The sequence below is a fragment of the Zonotrichia albicollis genome, chromosome 6, assembly GCF_047830755.1.
Source record: "Zonotrichia albicollis isolate bZonAlb1 chromosome 6, bZonAlb1.hap1, whole genome shotgun sequence".
In the NCBI taxonomy this organism is placed as follows: Eukaryota; Metazoa; Chordata; class Aves; order Passeriformes; family Passerellidae; genus Zonotrichia; species Zonotrichia albicollis.
This window is the reverse complement of record NC_133824.1, coordinates 29,336,741-29,360,079: the sequence shown is the minus strand read 5'-3', so window position 1 is coordinate 29,360,079 and position 23,339 is coordinate 29,336,741. Positions and strand designations below refer to the sequence as shown.

At 34.9% G+C, this 23,339-nt stretch overlaps 1 protein-coding gene across 2 annotated transcripts in view; it reads right to left on the bottom strand.

Annotated features, from left to right (window-relative positions):
• The window catches only part of UBR1 (ubiquitin protein ligase E3 component n-recognin 1), a 61,325-nt gene that overhangs the window by 15,108 nt on the left and 22,878 nt on the right, over nt 1–23,339 (bottom strand). For both annotated transcript variants that reach the window (XM_005479987.4, XM_014268081.3), the window contains exons 12-34: nt 22,518–22,675; nt 21,774–21,873; nt 21,363–21,491; nt 20,968–21,148; nt 20,036–20,097; nt 19,714–19,824; nt 18,673–18,738; nt 18,462–18,563; nt 17,780–17,843; nt 17,246–17,370; nt 16,274–16,326; nt 15,188–15,290; nt 14,607–14,655; nt 12,929–13,083; nt 11,938–12,037; nt 10,167–10,276; nt 9,429–9,518; nt 7,667–7,854; nt 7,345–7,550; nt 4,930–5,023; nt 2,460–2,612; nt 1,938–2,035; nt 1,261–1,354 (exon numbers count right to left, since the gene is read on the bottom strand). In XM_005479987.4, coding sequence (XP_005480044.2) covers nt 1,261–1,354; nt 1,938–2,035; nt 2,460–2,612; nt 4,930–5,023; nt 7,345–7,550; nt 7,667–7,854; nt 9,429–9,518; nt 10,167–10,276; nt 11,938–12,037; nt 12,929–13,083; nt 14,607–14,655; nt 15,188–15,290; nt 16,274–16,326; nt 17,246–17,370; nt 17,780–17,843; nt 18,462–18,563; nt 18,673–18,738; nt 19,714–19,824; nt 20,036–20,097; nt 20,968–21,148; nt 21,363–21,491; nt 21,774–21,873; nt 22,518–22,675 — 2,591 coding nt within the window. The remainder of the gene's footprint in view (nt 1–1,260; nt 1,355–1,937; nt 2,036–2,459; nt 2,613–4,929; nt 5,024–7,344; nt 7,551–7,666; nt 7,855–9,428; nt 9,519–10,166; nt 10,277–11,937; nt 12,038–12,928; nt 13,084–14,606; nt 14,656–15,187; nt 15,291–16,273; nt 16,327–17,245; nt 17,371–17,779; nt 17,844–18,461; nt 18,564–18,672; nt 18,739–19,713; nt 19,825–20,035; nt 20,098–20,967; nt 21,149–21,362; nt 21,492–21,773; nt 21,874–22,517; nt 22,676–23,339) is intronic.

Genomic DNA, 23,339 nt, shown 5'->3' with positions numbered 1-23,339 from the left:
TGAAAAAAAAATCCCTAGTTTTCAGTATTAAACCAAGGACTTTGACAAAAAAGACTTTTCAAATTGAGAGATTAAGAACTGCCAGGCTGGAACATATTATTTCTGTGTATGACATTATAATTCACATTAGAAAAATGCAAACATTTTAAAGTAAAATACAATGAAAATAAACATTGTAAGAAACAGTAATTTTAAGTCCTGAAGTGAAAATAGTAAGGTGCTAAAAATGGAAGACCTTTCAAGTGTGTTTTTAAACACATTTTTTAGCACTTAAGCTCTTTCCTAATTACATCAGGTTAGTTTCTGTAAATGTAGTTTTACGTAGACAAGTGTTTAGCAGTTTTAATGGCTTGTGGGTTTTTTTCCAAGTGATACATAGGATTTTCTAATAGAAATATATGATATTCATATTAATTCTCTGTATCTCTATGGACAAAACAATTGTAGCCAAAATCTGGGGTTTAGCCAGGTTCACACTTAAACAACACTGTTTAACTTTAAACTACAGAATCTTTCCCATGAAGATCAGTTATCAAGAAAAAATTTGATTCAGGTTTCTGACAACAGAACATTTTTTTATTTTTGTACAAATAAAAATACGTGGGTACAATACATGGGTATTTTGCATAACTTTGATGTCAGTCTAAAGTAGCAGAGTACTTACAGCATGATTTAAAAAGAGATAAGGGACAGCTGAGCTCACTTGATAAGCATCTACCATTCATTCGGTTTTAGTGGGCAAATGCTTTTGCCCACGGGAATTGAACGTGCGTAGTGTTACAATTAGTAATGTGGAACATGATCACCAATTGCTGTCTCAAATAAACTCAGTGTTGGCATTGAGTTTAATTTAGAATAGAAGAGAAAGAGAACAAGACAAGAGCCCTATCCCTCTAAGTGATCCCCTTCCCATTATTCCCTACCTGAAATCCATGCCCAACACAGATGCATGGCAGAAAAATTAATAAATAATATGCCTAGAGGCACAGCAATCCCAAATCACTGGAATTGTAGATTAGAAGATCCCAGGCTTCTAGCTTTGTACCAAGAACATAAGAAGTACCAGACTGGATTTGACCAAAAGGTCCACCTAGCTCCTTTACAGATTCAATATTCAGTAAATGCTTATGGAAAATAATGAGTAAGCCCCTAGTCAGACCAAACAAAGCACAGCTTTCCTTCAATACGCACTCTGAAGTATACCTGGGATATTGAAGGGAAAATTAATATAACGCAGAGAACACTGCTAGTAACACTTACGACGACTGGACTCCAAAACTAAGGATGGAATGGAATTCCAAAGCTGAGTTCCCCGTTCCTTTGTTGGTGAAAGGTGGAAGACTTTGTTTCTCTCCTAACAGGAAAAAAAAATACATCTGCATTAAAAAGCAAAGAAGCTGCTACAGTTTTTTAAGCAGTCAAAAAAAAGGGAGTAGTGTTTTTATTTGAAACTGATTTGAAAATAATTGCAAACATACCTCACAAGCTAGACTATATTCCATAATTCCTCCTTTAAATAACTTTTGCCTCTATTCCCCAAAACACTAGACTCTCTGTGCCTCCTGTTTTCTAAATACTCATACCTACTTTCATTTTGTCCTTTATAATTTAGTTGCTCTCTTTTTTACTACCTCACAATCCATATAAAAGTTTATTAACCATGAGCATTAGTCTGTTGGCATCCTCTCCAAGTGCACCTTTTTTTCCAAAGGAAAGATGGAAAATAATTAACAAAAGCCAGAAAATTGGTGAGGGGACTGAAATCAAGATATCAACTCAGAAAGGGCAATAACTTTTATCCCCAGCTTTATTTGACACTGTCTTGATTGAGGGCAAAACTCAATTCTTTATTTGAAGTTTTCTACTGGTACTAGTTAAGACATGCATTGATGTTGATGTCTATCCCACAGAATAGCTTAAAAATTAAGATAACAAACCTTTAGCATTTTTCACACTGTAGCCTGATATCCTGACTGTGACAATCTCCAGCCACCTAGCTAGGGACAGGATTTGAGCTACTGCCTCTGCATCCTCACTGAAAAAAAAAAAATAGAAAGCAGGTTTTACTTTAACATTTAAAGAATCACCTAACTTAAAAAGCAGAGGATACAATTAGATCCAAACACATCCAAACAGTATTAGCTCAGTTTCAATGGCTTCAGAAATTTTGAGCAAACAGTACAAAATGAAGCGTAAGGCTAAATACTAGATCTAGGTACTTTCTGATTTGATTTCAACTTCAAAAAATAGGCAACCCAAAACTGTTTTATAAAAAATACAGTATTTACTGCCAAAAGAAGTATATTTGGCTAAGCAATCAATAAGAAGATAAGCAGTATTTTATACAGATGAGTTTTTTTTGAAGTTTTTCTTCCAAAAATTTGAAAAGCTGATCAGCCCTAAAGTAATATTTCCTTTTTTTTTTTTTTAAGTAGAGGTTAACCAATCTGGTATTTTACCTGTTTATTTTTTGAGCCTGCAGTGGAACAATAGGAATCACAGTATTGCACAGAGATTTGCAAAGGGGACAAAGATATTCTCCATTCTCCAAGTCAAATATCTGTTCAACGTGCAGACGTTGTCGGAAGTTCAGCTGGATTGCTTCAAAGTACCTACAACATTAAAAAGGAAAGGAGAACGTGCAATGGCTCAAAAGCAACATGAACACAAAGGTTCAAGCATAACTGTACAGCAAACACTTATGCAAGGCAACAAAGGAGTCTTTTCCTTTGATTTGTAACTCTTCTACAAGCCTGGATGGGAAAATAATAAAACCTTTGAGCACACAGATGAATTAATGCAAAAATGCGTGGTGTATCACTATTGGGAAAATGATGGCACATTTCCCTCACTTATATTACCCTTACAAATTTCATTAAGATTTTGCAGACAAGCAGTCCTTACATTTTTCTACTCTTCCCTCTTATCTTCAACATAATGAAATACTGCATCTAGTAACTCTCATATGCAACTTACTATAGGAAATTTGAAACAGGTATTGAACATATGGTTATTTAATTTTAGGAAACACTACTGGTAACATTTCACGAATGATTAATCAGCTATTCATTGCAATTACAGGGCATCATGACTAGATAGTGGAACTGTAGCCTTCTTTTAACAGGGAGAGAGAATAATATATATTAGAATATAATATTTCAACTATTTTAAACAAAAAGGAAGTAAGAAACAACTATGATCTTTTTACAGGCTTCATTATAATTTTTGCCCCCTCAGTGGATGCAAGCAAGCTTTCAAATGTCATTATTGTCTCATTGGTATTTATGGCAACAAAAAGATCAAACATTTAAATCTTCTTCTCTGGATACAAATTCAGTCTTAATGTTCAGATCAAGTAAGTAGGATCTTAGAGAGAAATATGAAATTTTCTAACTTCCACACCAAGGTAATAACTAGATTTTTTTTTTTGCTTTAAACCATGTATCTTAAATAAAATAAAATTCCATTTATGTGAGAAGAGAAAATGTATGTGCACCGGCATCTGCAGAAATTCTAATGAATATAGAATATTTGGGAAGTATTTTGTTACAAACGAAAACCCATACATTGATTTTCCCCACATTCACACAACTATGTTTTTGCAAGCAACTCCTCTTGCTCATACATGGCAACTACAAGGATATTCCACTCATTTTGACTTATTCTGTTTTAGAGGATTTCCAGCACTTGTAGGCTGCACATAGAAAGGTATGGCAGGCATAGTTTGGAGGAATATTAGTAAGTTAGAATGTCTGTTATGTACTAAATAAAACACTATACTCAAACCTTCTGTGCCATACTGTATGTGAAGAGCCTGTTGTTCATTTTAATCCCATTAACCCATACAGCAAGTCATCTTCTCTTAAAAAGAGCAAAGGAACTGAACTCCAATGTTGCACAACTTAGATCTATGCAGATGTAGATGGATCTGCCAAGAGCAGATGTGTTATACCCAAGGAACACACGTGAGTTTCATTTTAAGTGTGTGCACCTACTTATTCTGTACTGCTGTTTCATTGTATAAAACAGCAGTATACACACATACTGAATGTAAAAAGTGAATGGTAAACACTAGAAGTTTAGTAAGATTTTTTAAAGTAAAATGGTGCAAGTACAAGCAACAAACCTCAAGAGAGTGTTTACAACATATGTCATATGTATAAAGAAACAAATACAAGATTAGCTTGTGATTGCATGACCCACCTCTTATCTGTTGATAATACTTCAGTGGGATTATTTCTATTATTACCTCACACTGCTTACACAGTTTAGACTTGCCAGACCTATGTGGAGTGAAACGTAGCATGATTGTATCCCACAAGCCAGGAACCTTGGTCTTTTAATGTCCAGGTTCCATTCAAATCCAAAACACTTGCTCTGAATTGTGGGTCCCTCAAACAACAGAAATCCAATCAAGTCTACAGCAATTGCATCAATTCCACACCCTTACTTTTCATTAAGAGTTTCTTCACTGATATGGGAGGAGTAACGAGACTTAACCACTGATATTCCTCATATTCTGTTCTAGATGCTAGAATCTCTTCTAAACACTCACTAGAATAGATCAGTTTCACCCTTGAAGTATTGACCTGGAGAGAAACTTGTAGAGTACTGTTGCTAAAAGTAAACCTACTCAATATAGTTTCTTACTCTTGACCAATTTTACTCCATTGTTTATATTTGCATAAATTAATAAGTCCTTAGAAATTCTTCTGTGTGTCATAAAAGGCCCTAAAACTTTTGACAATTATTATCCTCATCAAGTCAAAACATCTCTTGTTCCATATTTCAGTTTTAGACGAGTACAAAAAATTTTGATCCCTTAATTAAATATCCACTTACTGTACCTTGTTTTCAGTGTACTCTTAAGGTGATTTGGAAAATAGATTAATTAAAAACCATTAAAAGGCAGCAAAGACACATCCTTACTTCTGCCAGCAGGCCGCATGCATTACATGACCACAGCTCCCTGTGTGGGTCCCACAAGGTAAGTCAGGGTGCATGAAGAGAGGATCTAGTGTATCTAGAAACACACAGCAGAAAAATTATGGAATTAACAGTAATGTAACTTCCCATCAGTATGAACAGAAATCAACAATAATATATATAGAACATGAACCTTCAGATCTTATTTTCCTACAGTTTGCACAGTCATACTAAAGCTTCGCTTGGCTAACTTTTCCAGACCAATCATGCAGCAGAGCAATGACAAGAAATACCCATTTAAACTACTGAAGGTTCTCCATATAAAGAAAAAGATGTCAAATTTCAAATTGGTTAGGAAGAAAAAAGGGTGCTTCTGTACTGGAACAGATCTGTGGTTGGATTCACTGTCACTGAAGCTTTTACTTTATTTTTAAATGAAAATGAAACTACTAAGGACAAGTAGGATGAATAATTTATCCAACTAATCCCACATATTTTCAAAACACTAACACAAAAAGCACTGCTGAATAACAAAAATCAAGTCTGTCTTTTACTAATCTTGCACAATCCTAAACAATAGAAATATTATGAGAATATACTGATGTCTTTGTGTTGTATGTGCGCCCAAAGTGGGATCCCACTTTCACTTTCTAAATAATACTGAACAACAGCAGTCCTTCATGCCTCATCTGGGGGACTGTTCATGATTTTGAACAAACACACTTGTATCTAACAAACTGAAAGATAAAAATAACCTAACTTGCACTGAAAATAAAATAACCTAACTTGCACTGTCTGTTTGGCAGCAGCTGAAGCTGCCCTAAGTTAAATGGAGACTAAAATAAGAAAGTAAACCTTGGCATAACACTGAATTGCCACTATCTGCACTTCTGCTGGGGGAACAAGCATTTTTACATTTATTTAGATCTTGAAAGAAAAAAACTCTTAGAGGATTCCTGGTAACTGATCAGCAGCAGAGGACCGTGCATTATATGAGCAGCAGAGGACCGTGCATTATAAGTACGATAAACAATGCCCAAAAACAGCCTCAGAAAAAGGAACTCCATTCCCTTCTTTTTTCAATTATTTCAATAGCTCAACATGCCACTACAGAAAATATACAAGTGTATCTTGTAGGATTTAATCTGTACTTCAGAGTACCACAGAAAAAAAGAAATGTAATTAGTATATGAGCTAGAGAAAAAAAATCTATACAACTGTCTCAAAAATGCCATTACCAGTAGTTTGCTGATAAAGAAAAATGGATCAAGCAGGATTCTGAAGGAGTTTGTTCTAGGTCTATGACAATTCAGTACTTTTTAATGACCCAGAGGAAAAAAACCAAAATATCTTATTAGTGAAACAGCTTGGAAGAGGTTTACAAGCATGATAAAAAATAGAGTAATACCACGGAGAAATATGAAAAATATTAGGAACTTTCCTCTGGTAACAATCAAGAGTTTGATTGCTTCTGAACTAAAGCATGAATAATGAACTGCACAAACATAATTTAAAGCTATTTTCTACATATTAGTGCCAATAAAAAAAAAAAAATAGGACATAGCATTCATTTTGATCTATAAGCTGACCACAAACCACAAAAAACCACCCCCACATCTGAAAATAAGAAGGAATTTAATTTACAAGTTGTGACAGCATCTTTCTTGAAACATTACTAACTTCCCTTTTCAAAAAGAGAACAAAAATGTCGGTGAATGCTTAGGTTCTCCCATATCCTTGTATTTATTTTCTTCTTTCCCTTAAGTAACAGACCAAAATTTCCATCATGTTTAGTCAGCTGCTACTTACAAAAGAAATTCTGCTGGGCTTTGTGTTCCCTGCTACCAATATGCTATTACACAAATGTAACTCTCGTGATTGCATAACTTTCTTGTATTCAATTTTTTGTTCACTCATCAGATGATGTCATGTGATCCTTGCTTAGATTTTTATCATTCTTTATATTGCTGTTTTTATTATTTCCTGGACATATAAGAGGAAAAAATACCCAAACCAAACCAAACACCCTAACCCTTTTCAGGTTGGCATACTGGCCTCTGATAACATTCATTTATTTCCTCCATATTGGGAAAATTTGCACTTGTTCTTGAATAAACAGAACTGTAAACAGTCTTAGCTTTTCTCCAAACTAACTACTCCCACTAAATCTACATGTTTTATTAAGTCTTGTGAGATCAAAGCATTTTCTGATTTCCCTCACCAACAAACCTAAATCTTCATATACTTCTCATTTGAATTTGACATGAATTTTAAAGCAATTTATAAGTTTGCATCCATTTTTCTTAAGTACAGTAAGCCAATTAGCAACCTGAGCAAAAAAAAGAGTTTAGTTTTTGAAGGAGTTTGGGCTCCAGGTACAGAAGTGCTTTTACTATAAGAGAAGAAAAAATCTCATACCTCCTGAGAGTTCAAGAATTCTGCTCCTATTCTGAGTTAAGGCAGTTGACTTCTGCACACAGGCAGATAATACCATGGCAGCACTTTCCAACTTTACTTCCTGTTCCTCCTGACAAAGAATACAGGTCAAAACTTCCTTCTCAATGACAGATGGACCTCGTTTGGGACCCAAAGCAATTCTGGAGTAATCAATTGCTGAAGAGGTGCTGTAAGACCAGAAGGGACAAAGATATAAAATAACCAGCTGGATTTTCTAAATGAACTGAGTTCTTCCTGACATCTAACAAGGTCATAGACTACAAGTATGTCTGTTTTCTCTTACCTTTCTTCTTCCATAATAGCATCATCTTTCCCCTGGGCCTCCAGTGTGTTTTCATACAGGAGCTTGTGGGTTTCAATGAAATTCCTCTGCAGGGCAGACATCTGGGCCATTATCTTCTGACGGTGCAACCTCGCTGCTTCTGCCTTTCTCTTCCGCTCAGCTTTCTCTTTATCCTGAGTGCTCTGTGTCTTACAGTAAGAGAATAAAGATTTTTTTTTTTATGTTCTTAGGCAACTAAGAACATCAAAAACTGAGAAAGCTCTTTCCCCAGTACAGGAATTCTAACCACCAACATCAAATTCCCTTAACTAACAACACTTTAATGAGGGGAAAAAAGTTAACTGCTATCTGAAACAGAAATGAACAGAACTCAAATCTTTACACGTTGACTGGACAGGCTTTTGTGGTCTAGAAAAGGTCACTACTACAATCCCTAGTCCAAAGATAAGATCAAAAATCTGAGTCATTTCAATTAGGTACTTGTCTGTTCTTAAGAAATTTTAGTGAGGTGTACATCAAAGTTTTCTCCAGAGTTCTGTTATTCTCCCCATAAGTGAAACCCTACTGAGTATTCAGTATCTTCCTTACAGAAATTGAAGAAAATTTCATCTTGAACTGCCTATGCATGACACAACAAAATGTGTCAGCATTTTATATATCTGTCTATTGTATTTTCATTATTCTTTATGGTACACTGGAAAGCTATTGTTCTTCTAACATTTATTCTTGTATTATATTTTCAGAAACCATAAAAAAAGAATTTCTATGCTTTAGAAATCCAGAATTCAAAAAACACAGATAGACTTTATTAAAACACATAGAACCTAACTCTTCCTATCCAATCACTTAAGGGACAAATGTAACATTATACACAAGGTTTCCATTCACAGTACCATGACTTTTCCAGGAAATCAAACAACTTGCTCCACAAGCAGAACTGAAAGAGATTAATTTCTTATGGACTACTGTATTTTGTTTGGTACCTTACCAAATCCCATATGACACCTGCCTGAAAAATGAGACATGGCATATGCTGTGTGGTAAGTTTAGAGCCAGGCATGCAATGACCAGCCAAGAGATTGCTTGGCAGCAAGCTAAAGCCAAACAAAGCGTCTAAGAGCAAACCAGTCTGTCTTCACCTACTGCCTAAGGGTAATCAGATTCTTCTGTTCTGTTCGAATGTCAATTGAAAACACAGCCACTCCTTAGGACTGAAGTCATCTTTGAAATCTCCATTTCATTGTGTCATTTGACCACTAGATTCAGAAGTTATTTTGAGGGAAGGGCGAAGAAACTGACAGTCAGAATAATTGCTTAAGGCTCATGCATTTATACAATCAGGACAAAGGACATTAACCTCTTGACAGATAACATAAACTATAAGACATCATCTAAAGTGGATTTGCATTTCTAATTATTGTGCAGTGACAGTATAAAAAAAAGATGGTCAATTCACAAAGACAAGAAATGGAAAGATGAGCACAGATTATTTCCTTCAGCCCTGTCAATTGCTTCATTTAACTCAGAAGTACAGCCTCTCACAATAGCTGCTAACAATTCCATGAAAAATGTTTAGCACAAATTTCATGTACTAAAAATATTAATCTTGGAAACTAAATCCTAACTGTACACAACATATCACAGATCAGTTTTTTGAAAAATTATCATTTTAGGCAACAATAAATTTAGACACATCATTGAAAATAGCTATTCAAAACATTTAAATACAAGGCTTCTACTGAAGCTTTATTTTTATTATTACCTCATCACCTTTTGTAGCTTCTGAGCCTGATGCAGCTCCTACTGTTGCCAAACTAGACTTTTCTCTCAATCTCTTCACCATGTCAAACATCTAAAAACAGAAACTCAGATGTTAAAAATAAAACACAATTTGGCTCTTATAACAATGTAAATTAATACATTTCCAATGTTACGATATATAAGCACTGCAACAGGCTGCCCAGAGAATTTGTGGATGCTGGAAGTATTCAAGTCCAGCCTGGACTTGTAGGCACTCTGGTCTGTTGGAAGGTGTCCCTACCCTTGGCAGAAGCTTTGAGCTACATTACTTTTAAGGTCCCTTCCAACTCAATCCATTCTATGATGGACAGGATTAAAACTCTTGGTATTTCGTTTCACATTATTTTCAGATTTTCAAATGGATTCAACTACTCAAAAGTCCTAAATAACAGAAAAACCCAAGACTCTATGTGAACTCCCAGAACACTGCCTTACTCATTGTTTGCTGTTACTGTGCAACAGATATATAAGGAATGTGTGTAAAAATGTCATTACTGGAATGAGTTACCTAAGCAAAAACTGATCCAATACTTCATAGTACAAGCAGCAAGTACAATGCTGCAACAGATTAAACTTCTCAAGAAGTCACTGCAGCTGTAAACGGATTATATGTAGGAACTGTATACAGGAATCGTAACATCTTGCACATTAACTTTTTACACAACTGAAATCAGCTTGTAGTTCTCTCTCCTTTGTGTACCTGCAGGATCCAATTGACTGTGTCCTTCTGTGCCTCTAACTGGGGAACTCTCTTCAATTTCTCCACAAGCATTAACACGTTCACAGCATTCAAGGCTGAGCTTCCCATTCCTTTACAAAGTGAAAAATAGAAAAGGGCATTCAGGGAAAAAAAAGGCCTAACATTTTAATGTACTTACAGCCATGGACATGCCTTTAAACATTGCTGACTATATAATATACATACATGAACACAAACTGTGTAGTTACATTTTGGTTACAGTTTCATCTGTTTATTCCAGTTATATATAGTATAATTTATCCCCTTGTAGACCAATTATTTCTGCTTTAGAAAATCTTTGCTTAATGTCTGCTTAAAAAAGAATCGCCTTTCACTTCAGGAGGAAGCAGTAAAGCTCTTTAGAGCTTACCTATGTTTGCTAACAGCTTAGTGTGTACACGTTTACTTCTAATCACAAAAGCTATTGTAATTACAGTAATTATTTTCTTCCTCACAACTTGGTGAGACTCCATAGTATTCTAGGCTCTTCTCTAACAAAAGAATGCTTTAAAATGGAGACCATTCTGTTCAATGATTTCTTTTGCAGCACTTACCATACAGAATTAATTTTAAATTTTTAGTAGGGAGACAAATACATTGCTAAAGAAACTATCTTTTAATGAACTGTGTCTCGATAAGAGCTTTGTTACAAAAATACTGATTATTTTTGCATCCCTTTCATGTAAATCAGGATTTGATTTTTCTGGTTATGCAAAATTAAAGCTAGCAAAGCATTCTCTAGCATCTCAGTTATAATTATTACTTCTATTGTATTCCTATAGTTGACATGAAGCTTCTTAACACTTTCAGTATGATGACACTTCTTTCTCAACAATAAGAAAAAAATTAAAAATAAAGTGCATTGGTAGTGATTTTCAAACACAAAATTTTTAAAGAACTAAATAAAGGGACTTCAGTAGTTTTATGTATTTATTCTTGTAGAAGGTATTTGAAATATACATAGATATGATGTTTAGGAACATGGTTTAGTGGTGCACTTGGCAGTGCTGACTTAACATTTGGACTCAATGATCTTGCAGGTCTTTTCCAATATGAACAATTCTATGATTCTATGACTTCACAATTCTTATCTCTGTTGCATCTCACAAATGACAGTTATGTTTAACTTGATAACAGATTTTAAAAATTTATTTTTACACAGTGAAGCAGAAGCTCTAGAGAAGATGGAAGATTATTTAGAAAATGCAGATTCCAACTCCCACAGAGTAGTCCTGAATGTAATATTAAGAAATGCTCAATAGAGAGAAAAGGGTACAATCCAGAGCCACTACGTTGTTTCTATTTTCATTACCATAGTAAAAGACTAACTTCCAAGCAAATCACTAATTGTACAGCTCGAGAGAACCAAAGATGGACACAGTTCACTTAAATCCACTGCCATTTTTCAAAGAGTTCTTAGTTTCCATTTCAATGCAGTTCTTGTGAAGGAAAAACCACTTTCAATTATGTAACACCAGAACTACTTTTCATTTCTTTCCCAGGAAGAGAAGCACATATCCTCTTCAATCCACCTGACAACTGGGAACAGAGGAAGCTAGTCCAAACCTGGTTTCCTAATTATTAAAAAAGTTAAATTACCAAGTTTTAATTATATAGCATAAAATAAAACCTTTCTGACTAAATCACTGAATAATTTCTTCTAGTTTATTTGAGTCCTTAAAAGATCAAGTTAGTCTAATTTACTCTGTGGTTTAAAGAAAATGAAACATACGTGTTGCTTTGTGATAAAAATCAAAGGTTACTTCTTCTTCAGGAGACTTCTGTAACTGCTGCTTCTCTTCTAGTAACCCTAAAGAAAGAAGATGAAGAACCTGAAAAAAAGAAAAATAGTAAGTCTCATTCAATGTTTAAGATATGGAAAACTGGCATAAAAGATTAGGATGCTTAATACGGTTCTGTATTACATAATGATAAAACACATGAAGATACAGAGATCATACATGGAAAGTGAAATAAAAAAAGCACAATGCAAATTTACTGCATATTAGTTGCACTAAAATTCATCAGCTTGCACATGCTTTTATATTAGTAATATGTGAAATCTTGTCCGTCTGCTGATACAAAATCTGTACTTGGCTAATTCCATAATTCAAAGATTAGCAGGATTGGCAAGGCAATTAAACAATCTACACATTCTAAAAAAACTGATTAATTCAGACTGTCTATAATTTCAGGTCCTAATTCTATAAATGTTAAAAAAAACAACTCTGCTAAAATAAACAAACAAAAAATCACCTCCAAAGAACATCTCAACAATGTTTTAAAAGACTCAAGCCACTGCAGTAAAATTAAATGTTTAAATACTTACAAAAATTCTATTATTTCATGACTGAGGCCCCAAAGAGGCCTCATGTATTTGGAGACTCTGCAGCTCAAAAAATGAAGGAATTCCAATTATCAAACAGTTACTCATTAACTTGCAGCAAAAATATGAGGCAGGGAGGATTACATATTGAAACAGCTTCAGCAATGAGGCCACACAGGGAGGAAAGTAAAATAGAAAACTTTAATACTGTTATGCATCATGTTTCTATTTTACAGGAGAGAGATAATTAATAATAAAAATATTTTCTTTGCCAGTAAGATTTATAAAAACAGATTTGGGGACAAAATAATTCCAAGTTAATCTTTACATATTTTGGTCTTCTCATAAGCAGTGAGCACAAGAAGGACCATGGGAAGATGACCAAGGCTCACCCTACCATTTGGACCATGGCCTCAGTCCACAAGTGGGTTTCCAGCTCCACTGCCCGCTGCAGGAGGGTGCGCAGGATGTGCATCATGACATCGCAGTTCAGAATCCTCACCACGTTGCTGAACGCGGGACTGAAGTCTGGAGGAGGAGGTGGTGGCAGTGCTAGGAAACAGGTGTGCAAACATATCAATGAACTGACATCCCACCCAGAAGTAGACAGCACAAACATATTAATTTCAGTGAAAGAAAAACTGGACCTTTAAATGAGTAAAACCATGATCAAACACGATTGTGTGCCTAAGTCAACTTTCACCTTTGGCAAAACTAGAGTACTTTTAGTAAGTCCTTACATAAAAAACATGTACAAGCTAAGTTAATCAATCACAAGCATTAGTTACATCTGTAAACACAGATTTTTAACACTCTGAACTGCCTGATTTATGTCTCACTATTAAACATACAGTTTGTGCTTTGCATCAGATAAAAGGTTTTCAAGTAATTAAACAAAACTGAGGAGTGAAGTTTCCAGACTGTAGTGTCCCACACCACAATATTACATCCATGGAGCTCTAAATTTTTTCTGCTACTGGCATTCCAGTCATTTCTGGTCATGTACATTTGCTGACTTAATACTGGAACTCTGATGTGGAATCTTGGCATCTACTGACAGCACCTCATTTAATGCCACAGCCTCTCCCTACCAGGAACCACTGACTCCACTCTTCTTCAGGTACCTGGATGCCTATTTTCAGATTGCCTGTTTTCAGAGGACTTCTGGGAATGCAGTGTTTCTGAAACCACCATTCTTTAGACAATTTTGGCTGAATGAAGTTACTGACAAAGACAACATAGCCACATAAAAGAATACACAGGAAGTACCTGGAACAATAAATGCAGCCTCAGGAGAACACAAATCAGGGTAAACAGAGACCTTGGTATTTTGGAACCGTACTGTCCAATTACATGAGTCTCTGACAATCACATCTAAATAACCACATTTTTTCAAATTTCCACAAAATAATTCCCCTGATAACATTTTAAGCTGCCAGATTGAAAGGGGAAGGAGCAAAGTTGAGTTTATTAGATTGTTCACTGTATTTATTTATTCAGCTTATCATGTCTTCCTCAAATCAACTCAATTAAATGCTTGTGACTTGAATGGGTAAATGTAAACGCAAAAGGGAAATAATATTTGTGTTACAATAGAAACACATTTGTTTATGTATTCATAGCTTATAAAAATTCTTTCTAAAAGTTAAGTCTCATTCTCGTATTACAGAATGGATATGAGTATTATTTCCTGTGGCAACCTTCTCTACATGCCACTATTATGTCTCAATATTGTCTAAAGAAACTGCTCACAAAAAACACCACAACTTTTGCCTCTTAGTTACTCCACCATAAAATTTCTGAGTTCATGGGTTTGTCAATAGGTACAGTGCCATGTCTATTTCCCTAACCATAAACTAAAAATTCCAGAATTCCTGTCCATGATAAAGAAAAAACCAAAAGAAATGCCAGGTGCTAATTAATGACAATTACTACAAATCACAACAAATTTAATATGAACTCACCTATCCACTGTGAAGTCACAAGACATCTCCCAAAACTCAGTATATATATATATACAACTACATATAGTACCAATTAGAACATTTGTTGAATCATTAATTTTAGAATTTTACCTTCGTCTCTGTTTTCTTGTTTTCTTCTTTTCTTTTGTGTATGTTCAGCCTACAGAAAAAGGAGTGTTGCTGTATCAGCACCTCTATAGAAGTACACAATCATGAGATTAATGAAATTATGAGAAATCCTACACTAGAAATATGATGAGATACATAGAGATACCAGTAAATTCCTGGTTGTGAACTAGACTTTTGTCTGAAACATGTTTAACATTATGTTTTGAATTTAAATTTGTAGTAAAGATAAATAATTGGACATATTTGCTTCCTCAGTAAGAGTTACAAAAACAAAATTCGGGGGTTCCCAGTACAAAGGTAATTCTTATCACATTTTGATCTCAGCATAGAGAGTTAACAGAATAAATACACAAGGTGCCGAAAAGGAAACGCAAATGCAAACCACACCATCTAAATTTGTATTGAAAACTTTAATTTCATGGAACATTTAGTTTCAAAGGTAGCTGCAGACACTCTTTACTGAACCAATTTCTTTAGATTGCATTAATTCAGCAAAATTCTTTAAATATTGGTAAGTATGTACTATTTTTTTAACCTTTTAGAGAAAATCTTACACTGCTTACCTTGCTGTGCTGGGTCTTAGTGTAGTGATAAAAGAACATGTTGAATTCCTTCAAACATTCATCTTTCAGTTCATAAACTCCATGACCAGAGACACCCGGTTTCCTTACAGAGAAATATTTCATAATATACAGATTATTAATATACATTCAGCACATCTTTAAAGGCAAACACAATTTATTTTCTAAAGAAGCAGGAATTATAATGGCTGCTCACTAATTTATTAAAAGCAGAGAGTGAGCACAGTTGGGACCCTTAAATTTTCAATACAGGATTTACAGGAGTAAACAATTCAGCAGCAAAATATTTCTAGTCTATACCATCTAAAGCACACCGAATAGCCTCTAAAAATTCTTTTTAACTGTGTGGCTTAGAATTTCAGACATTGGATATTGCTGCATAAAATTCAATCCTTTCTTTAACCAAAGTATAAAACAAGTAATACTTGCTGCTTTCCAGCTGGTGAGATTTTTTTAACTGTTCATATAATTCCCCAAGTAAAATTCCCAGGTACACTTACAGTTGCTCTTAACTGAACATGAACAAGCAAACCACATGAAATTTAAAATAAGATATACTAAAATAAGACATTTTTCTCACAAAAGTAGCAGACATTTGCACTGGTTTTGTTCAACTACAATCTATTGTTCTATACTTGCATACACACAAACATATATATTTATATATTAAATTAATTTCCAGTAAAAAGGGTAAGTTGCAGAAAATTAGTAACTAAGCAACATAACAATTACTAGATAGTGATTGTCAAAGGTACAATGACTTCTTAAATTTCTATCTTCGGGAAAAAAATGAACTTTCAAAGATTCTCCCACTTGGACTTGAGATTACTGAACTCCCAAGACTCCTCAACTCAAATTTGAAGAAAGAGGGTGGCAAAGGGAAAGAAACAGCAGCAGCGTAGGATATTCACACCCTGTTCTTTCCTAAGCATATTTGCAAATATATTTACTTCAAGACAGCAAAATATAAGCTGAACAGAGACTGTCGTTCATACTGTTTAACCCAAATGTATTTAAGAAATTTTATTTCACTTTCAAGCTATTTATAAAACAACATTAAGAACTTACTTGAATGTAGCCACTTTATCAATTACATTCTCCAAGCCAGTTTCATTGCTCTCCTGGTAAAAAAATTAGTTTGGGATAAACATATAATGATTCAAGTATCTTCAGTATTATGCTATGTGTAACAAAACCAGACAAATTTAGATAATTCCCTAATTCATGAACTATTATCTTTTGCCCGCTGTTAATCAGAAAGCAGATATGGATAACTGGCATTTTCCAAGGAATATCAAAGAGACATAATACTTTCACTTAATAATGTAGAACTTCATTAATAACAGAGCTGATCTCTAGAAATAGGTCAATGCTTACCCAACCTTAACAAAGGGAATAAAAGAGGTTTAGATATTTTAAACAGTGACTGTGGACACTATGGTAATATTTAAGGCTATTTCATTTACAACAAAAATTTAGGGTTTTTGCATTGATTGCTGGCCCTGAACACTTCCAGACTATAAAATCTAATCCACATCCCTTGCCTTTGCTTCAATCTTCCACAATTGTAATGGGATGTCAAGAAGTCTTTGTTTTCAAATAGACATGAACAATACTTGACTTCAAATGGATCTGCACAGGTTTAAGTCATCAAAATTACAGGCTTAAATTTATCAGTGGTATGCAGGCCAGAATGGAATCCAGCTCCATCACCCTACCGGGCCAAACCAGAAAATTTCACGTTTATTTTTGAACCTAGGAGAACTACAGTTGAATATTCTAGAAAAAATTCACCTCTTAAACAAAAAGCTTAATTCCCATACAAGTCTTTCCAGATCAGCCCATACTTGAATCTATCACATTTACCTTTACATCAGCAAGGTGTGTAAGCCTCTTTGGCATGCCATTTTGCAATTCTCAAACCAACATTTAAGCTTTATATTAGAAATGCTTCCATATAAGGATATGAAAGCTAAAGAAGAAAGACATAAAACAAGGAAAAGTAAATCAAAGAAAAAAAGAAAAAAAATCAGGACTCACGTTTTCAGGCAAGGACTTGGTAATTGCACTGTGAGCCATTGGTTCAATGCACAACAGATGGATGATTTCTCTCATTATTACATCCTCTTTTGTCACATTACTGATTCCAGGCACATATCTTTCCCCTGTCAGAATGAACCAAAAGGAGAGGAATGGCAAATATGAGAGGTATGAAGTGAAATTGAATTTTTCACCATAATGGTATTGCTGGGATGTTTCATTGTATAAGCTTGCATTTGCCAGAAGCCTGTCCCAAGTGTCTGAGTAAAAATGATTCTCAGCCTAGATTCCTAAGAACATGGGTCGAGATGGACTCTCTTCACATTCTACTTTAACCTCAATTATGAAGCTATCTAACACTTGTTTCACTGTCCAACTCCTATTGTTTCCATCTCACAAACAGTTGTGATACTGAATCATCTATTTAAAAGAGATATTCCTCAGTGTCCTCTCTACACTATGTCTAACAAAATCATCAAGCCTGCTCTGTCAAAGCAATCCTCCATTACTACAACACAGAGAAATGAAACTTACCCACAACATAGATGAGAATCTGTAGCATCTCTTCTATTAAAACATTATATTGCTTAATCAAATCCTGCAAGAATGAGAGAAATCAGGTTAAAAAAACAAAAACAGAAGCGCAAGAAAATCCATCCACCAAATGACACTGAGCTCAGCCTTCATATCTACTATACTGATAAAACATTGTACTTTAAGAATAAATTTCCATTCTAACAAGCTGGAAAAAGTGTCTGCTCTGGCAGAGGAGATATTTTACAGCAACTGAAGTGCAAGATTCACACGCAAGAAAAGAAACAGCTAAAAAATGTATCCCAAATGAAGGGTATCAAAGTTCAAGCCACAAGAAGAAGCATAACAACCCCAGAAACTTCCAACCAAAATAAAAGCACATAACATGGCTAAAGAGAATAGAAATGCTATAGCAAAGTCATTTACATGGATTGTGGTAGATTCCCTGTGGAGACAAGTCTCTATAGGTCCAAAATAAAGGTCCAAAAGGGGCAAAACTTGCTTGCTAATTTTGAGGAAGCCTCTACAAATTCCAAAATATTTACCTAACCACAAGCTCCTGTGTTTACTGACTTCTAGTGTGGCCTTAAAAATGCAGTTATCAACAGTAGCTAGTTTTTCTTACTGATGTTTCATATACTCAAAGCTGACAAATTAAACAGCAGAAAAATATGCTACTTACCTGATCTTTGGTGGGTTTGATCTTTTTGAAAGCATCAGCAAGCTCATATCTCTGCAGTATCAGCAGGAGAAACTGGTTTGGATCCATAAGAGATGCACCTATCTATCAAAAAACCCAAATTAATATGAACATCACTTGCTATTTCAAAATCAATGAAAATTAAACTGAACTTTTTAAAATTACAAGTATGCAGTGATTCAGAACATTGTACCTGGAGCATGATGATGTCTTTATCATACATCTCTTCTCTGCATTTAACATCTTGATAATAGAATACCTAAGAAACGCAAAAACAAAAGAGAGATCTAAAGTAATGTACATCAGTTAATCTCTGAGCCCTTTCAAACTGTACCACATCTTTATTGAGTTAAAGAAAGTCCACATTTCTTTCAAAATAAATATGTACTTTAATGGAAGTGAAAAATGTTTTTTCACTTCTCCAGAAAAAGTCTATTCCATACTTCACACCCCCTTCCAAGAGGACATAACTCCAATGGCTGCTTCTGAATTAAGTCAAAACATCCTCCTTCTCCTACCCCAGTTCTCAGAAAGACAATTCTGCAGGGGTTTACCAAGATTTACTTTGATTTCATCAAAGGGTCTTGTGCAAGGTTAGCTGAGAACTTCTGCCATCAAAGGGAATAAAAACAGACAAAAACCCCCCAAACAAACAAAAAACCCCCCACCCAAAACCAAACAACCAATAAAACCAGACAACAAAACCAAAACCATCCCAAAGTGAAGCCAAAGGAGGTAAATGCAAGGGCAGACTCTACCTTTACTCTTGCAACAGAAGTCACAAGTATTAAAAAATGTTTGCATGTTTAGCTATAGGGTTGTCAAATGTTTAGTGTGAGACTAATAGTTTCACTTCTGTATATAATAATGTCCATACACCATGAGGAACTTCTAACTTTTTATGCTATAAGCAAGAGTTCAACAAGTACTTTGGCAGTGATTATGGGATCTGAAAGTAGCTTACAAGTAGACATCAGCAACATTATACTATTTGACAGAGCAGAAGAAAGAGTCATAGCAGAGATGAAAATACTCCTCTAAGACAAGGAGGTAAGCTATTGCTGAAGATAGAAACAAAACCACGTGACCTAAATTTCCACCCAGAAACTTTCTGTTTACTGTAGGAGTGACCCCATGACCCCTCTCTGCACTGGATGAACCCCTGGCAGCATTACTGAGCAACCCTTGCAAACACTTAGAGGATCAGCTCAGCACTGAACACTGCAGGGAGTACCTGGCTTATCAGGGAGAGCCCATTCCTCCTCCACATCTCTGCAGCAACCTGTGCAACCAGGACAAGACACCGCAAAGGATATTCTACTAGCAGCTCCACCTGAAATTCTTCCTAGAATTTAAAAAAGGAAAAACAAACAAAAAACATCTCAGAATAAACCTGCCAGTGATTTTAGAAGTGTAAGTCCTAAAGAACAGATGTATTGACAGCTGGAAAATAACTTGTATGTGTGTCATGAAGGTTAGAGCATACAGATTGAGGCTTTTTTCTTTCCAGAGTATAAATCACAAAAGCATTTGGAGGAAAAAAAGAAGTATCTTACAGGAGAAACAAACTCATGCAATCTTGAGATGGCTCCGGTCTTGCTTAATCGTACGTGAAGACCTACAAAACCAAGGAAGAAAAATCAGAAAATAAATCAAAATCAGTGAAGATTCTCCAACCCCTTCTAAATGTCAGCTAAATCATTTACAATTCAGAGAATTATAGAAAAAAAAGTCTAAGTTTGTTTAGGAAAGACTTCATACTTTCCTTTTTTTAATCACAACAGTTCTTACTAGGCTTACAAACCATTATTTCATTAATAAATTTACACTAAATGAATGAGTGAACACCATCCAAATTGAGATGCTATATAATATACAATAAATAAAATTTTTATTTCATATTTGAATCATATATCAGTAGTAAATTAAATTCAAGATTACAAGGATTAACTGATGGTATCTTGGTATCCAATGATGTGATAAAGAATCTACAGCTTAATAATAGCATATGATTTCATTTGTATTCTACAGAAAGCAGTGATTGTATTCTGACTGGAAGCCTGTCCTGGCGTTGTGCAACATATGTCTTTCAGGAGGAACATTTTAACCATCCTAAGATATATATGACTGGAAACTAAATTCAAGATAAACAATAACGGACATTCATTTAAATAAAGGAGATAGAAACAGAACAAGAAACACTTCAGATAAAACTAAGGATCTCATTAACAAGAAATTTTTTTCCTTCGTGACTGACTTCTCTGTCTTCCATTTAAAAAGACATCCTCCAATTTCCATGGTAACGTTGTTTTGAGAAAAACTTTCCATTAGTGGCACATATGGGGAACATGTCTTCCTGATCATGAGAATGTCACTAAGTCAGAGACCAACTCATCTGTGAAGCACTTAACCCAAATGTTTTCTGGAGTAAAGAAACAGAGATGGATGACAAGCATGGTTTAAACAGCAATCAAAACAGATCCCTTACCAGCAAGAGTCCTAGACAGTGGCAAATGTATGCTGACAGGATCTGCAGACACTCTGTAAGGTCTGCTCTCCAGGGTATGGCCACATAAGTGAAATACTGTCTTCTCCCGAGAGCGGCCGTTGGTGCTGCACCTCATCACAGCCTTATGGCATTCTCTGTAAGACCTGAGCAGCAGCTCTTCCTAGAATTAAAAATACATGCAGAATAAAAAAAAATCCTACAGTCCTTCCTTTCTCTCTTTGTCACACCCAGATTAATTCTTTCAGACCAATTTTTTTGTGGAAAACTATACTGAACAATCGTGAGCTTTTCTAAAAGCTGCTATTTCAAAAGCAGCTTTTGGAAGACTCCAAAAAAGTATACATGCAAGAATCACAGAAAATTTATATACTTACATCAGAGGCACACCACTCCTGGAACATCAAAAGAATGTTCTTGAGCTGCATCTGTATGGCAATAGCTGCTTCCCAGTCAGGGTCTACCTCAATGTGCTGACCAATCTGTCTTTTTATCTCCTCCATTCCCTGAAATAGAAATCCCACAAAATACTTTGTCTAAATCAGTGATCACAGGCTTAATACAACAGAAAATTCCACAGTCAAAAGATAAAACATATGTAACTAAATCTGATGAAACTAGCTGTGTTTACTTGTATAAACACGTCTCCTTCACCCACCCAAAACAGGGACTGAAGAATTCAACAGTGTAATTGCATGTTTACATCCATTATAATATTATGGGAAAAAGAGGAGCTGTAATCACTTTACAAAAGGATATCAGAAAGAAATTATTTAAATATATTGTACCTGCATGCAAGTTAGAATCCTTAGGAAAGAAACAAATCCTTCTAAAAAACGCTCCCTCAGATGGTCTGTCCATACTGTAGGTTTGCTGACTAAGATATACCTGTCCCAAAAAAAAAAAATAAAAAAAAAAAATTCATACTTTGCTCAGACTTCTCTTATGCTTGTACATCAAGAGTTGTTGAAATTCAATTGTTTTAATACCATCAATTACATAATCAAATTTCACCACTTCCTCATCTTAAAGTACTCAGAAAATTTTCCCAAATGCTAGAACTACTAATACCTTGGTGTGACTCCATCACTGGAAATTAACAGGTTTTTTTTAATTCCAAGGTGTTTGGGGTGTAATAAACGGAGTAATAAACATTACTCACTTTATTAGAGCAATTTGGTACCAGTAAAATAGAAAACCCTATGCAGATAAGGATTATACAGCTTTCCTAGAATAGCAGCAAATGAGAGTTAAATTTCCCATACTGTCTTAGAGTAGATACATTTTATTTATTAATGTAAATATTATATGCAATTTGATAATTGAAAATCAAAAATGTTTTTACAGAATGTAATTTCAGTATTTTAAAATTTTAAATTTCCATTGAAAAGAAAACGTTAAGATATCATGTATGTTTTTTGAGAGGTTTGGCTTTGGTTTTAAAGCAGTTTAATCATCAGACTCTGCACTGAAACACCTCATCATGCTACCAGTATTTTTGAGCTGCTCTAGCTTCTCAGCCTTACACTTACCTGAGGTCAAATATTACTGAATATACCCGGTTCAGTTTGTCCTGACTGTAGCCCTGGAAGTTGAACTTGTCATTTTTGTCTAGGTACTCTGGAAGCACTTCTAGGAGTGTCTCTGTAATGATGGTGATTATATTTCGCTCTTCAATTAGATGTCGGGCCTGCAAGAACAAAGTGAAATAGTTTTCTTCCTGTTTTTGTTAATGTTATCATCAAAGTACTTTTCCTTTGAATCCCTCTCTTCCTCATTAAAAATTCTTTGAAGCATTTGCAAAGAGCACAAGATAAAAAAACTCCCACAGTATTTATTGCACAGGAACACAACTGCTATCAACTACAAAGTTTGTTCAACAACTATGTATGTTTGTTCAATTCTGACAGCATCTATATAATGGACATGCCATTTTTTTCCTAGAAAGATCATGTAGAAAAGAATTTTTGCATTAGTACTTCAGCTAAGAAACATATAACTTTTAAAAGTTTTAGATATACTTCCTCCCCATGTTTCACCCCCACAAGAAGACACTTAACCATTTTTTACCCCCTTGCCCTGTTTTGAAAGTCACATAGACAGGTAAATGTGAGCAGTAAATAAATACACAAAGTTAATGCAGAGAACAATGTGCCAGGAACTTATACTTATTTGCATTTCCTCTATGTTCTGTAATGAATTTTCACATCAACTCAAGCTCCTGCTTTCATATTGGCTTTCACAAATCTCAAAATCATTCATATTCAACTCAGCAATGCTAAAGTCTCCCTGCCAAACACAACAATCTGCAAAGGTGGTACTACTAGCAATTCTCCAACTTATTTTACACCTCC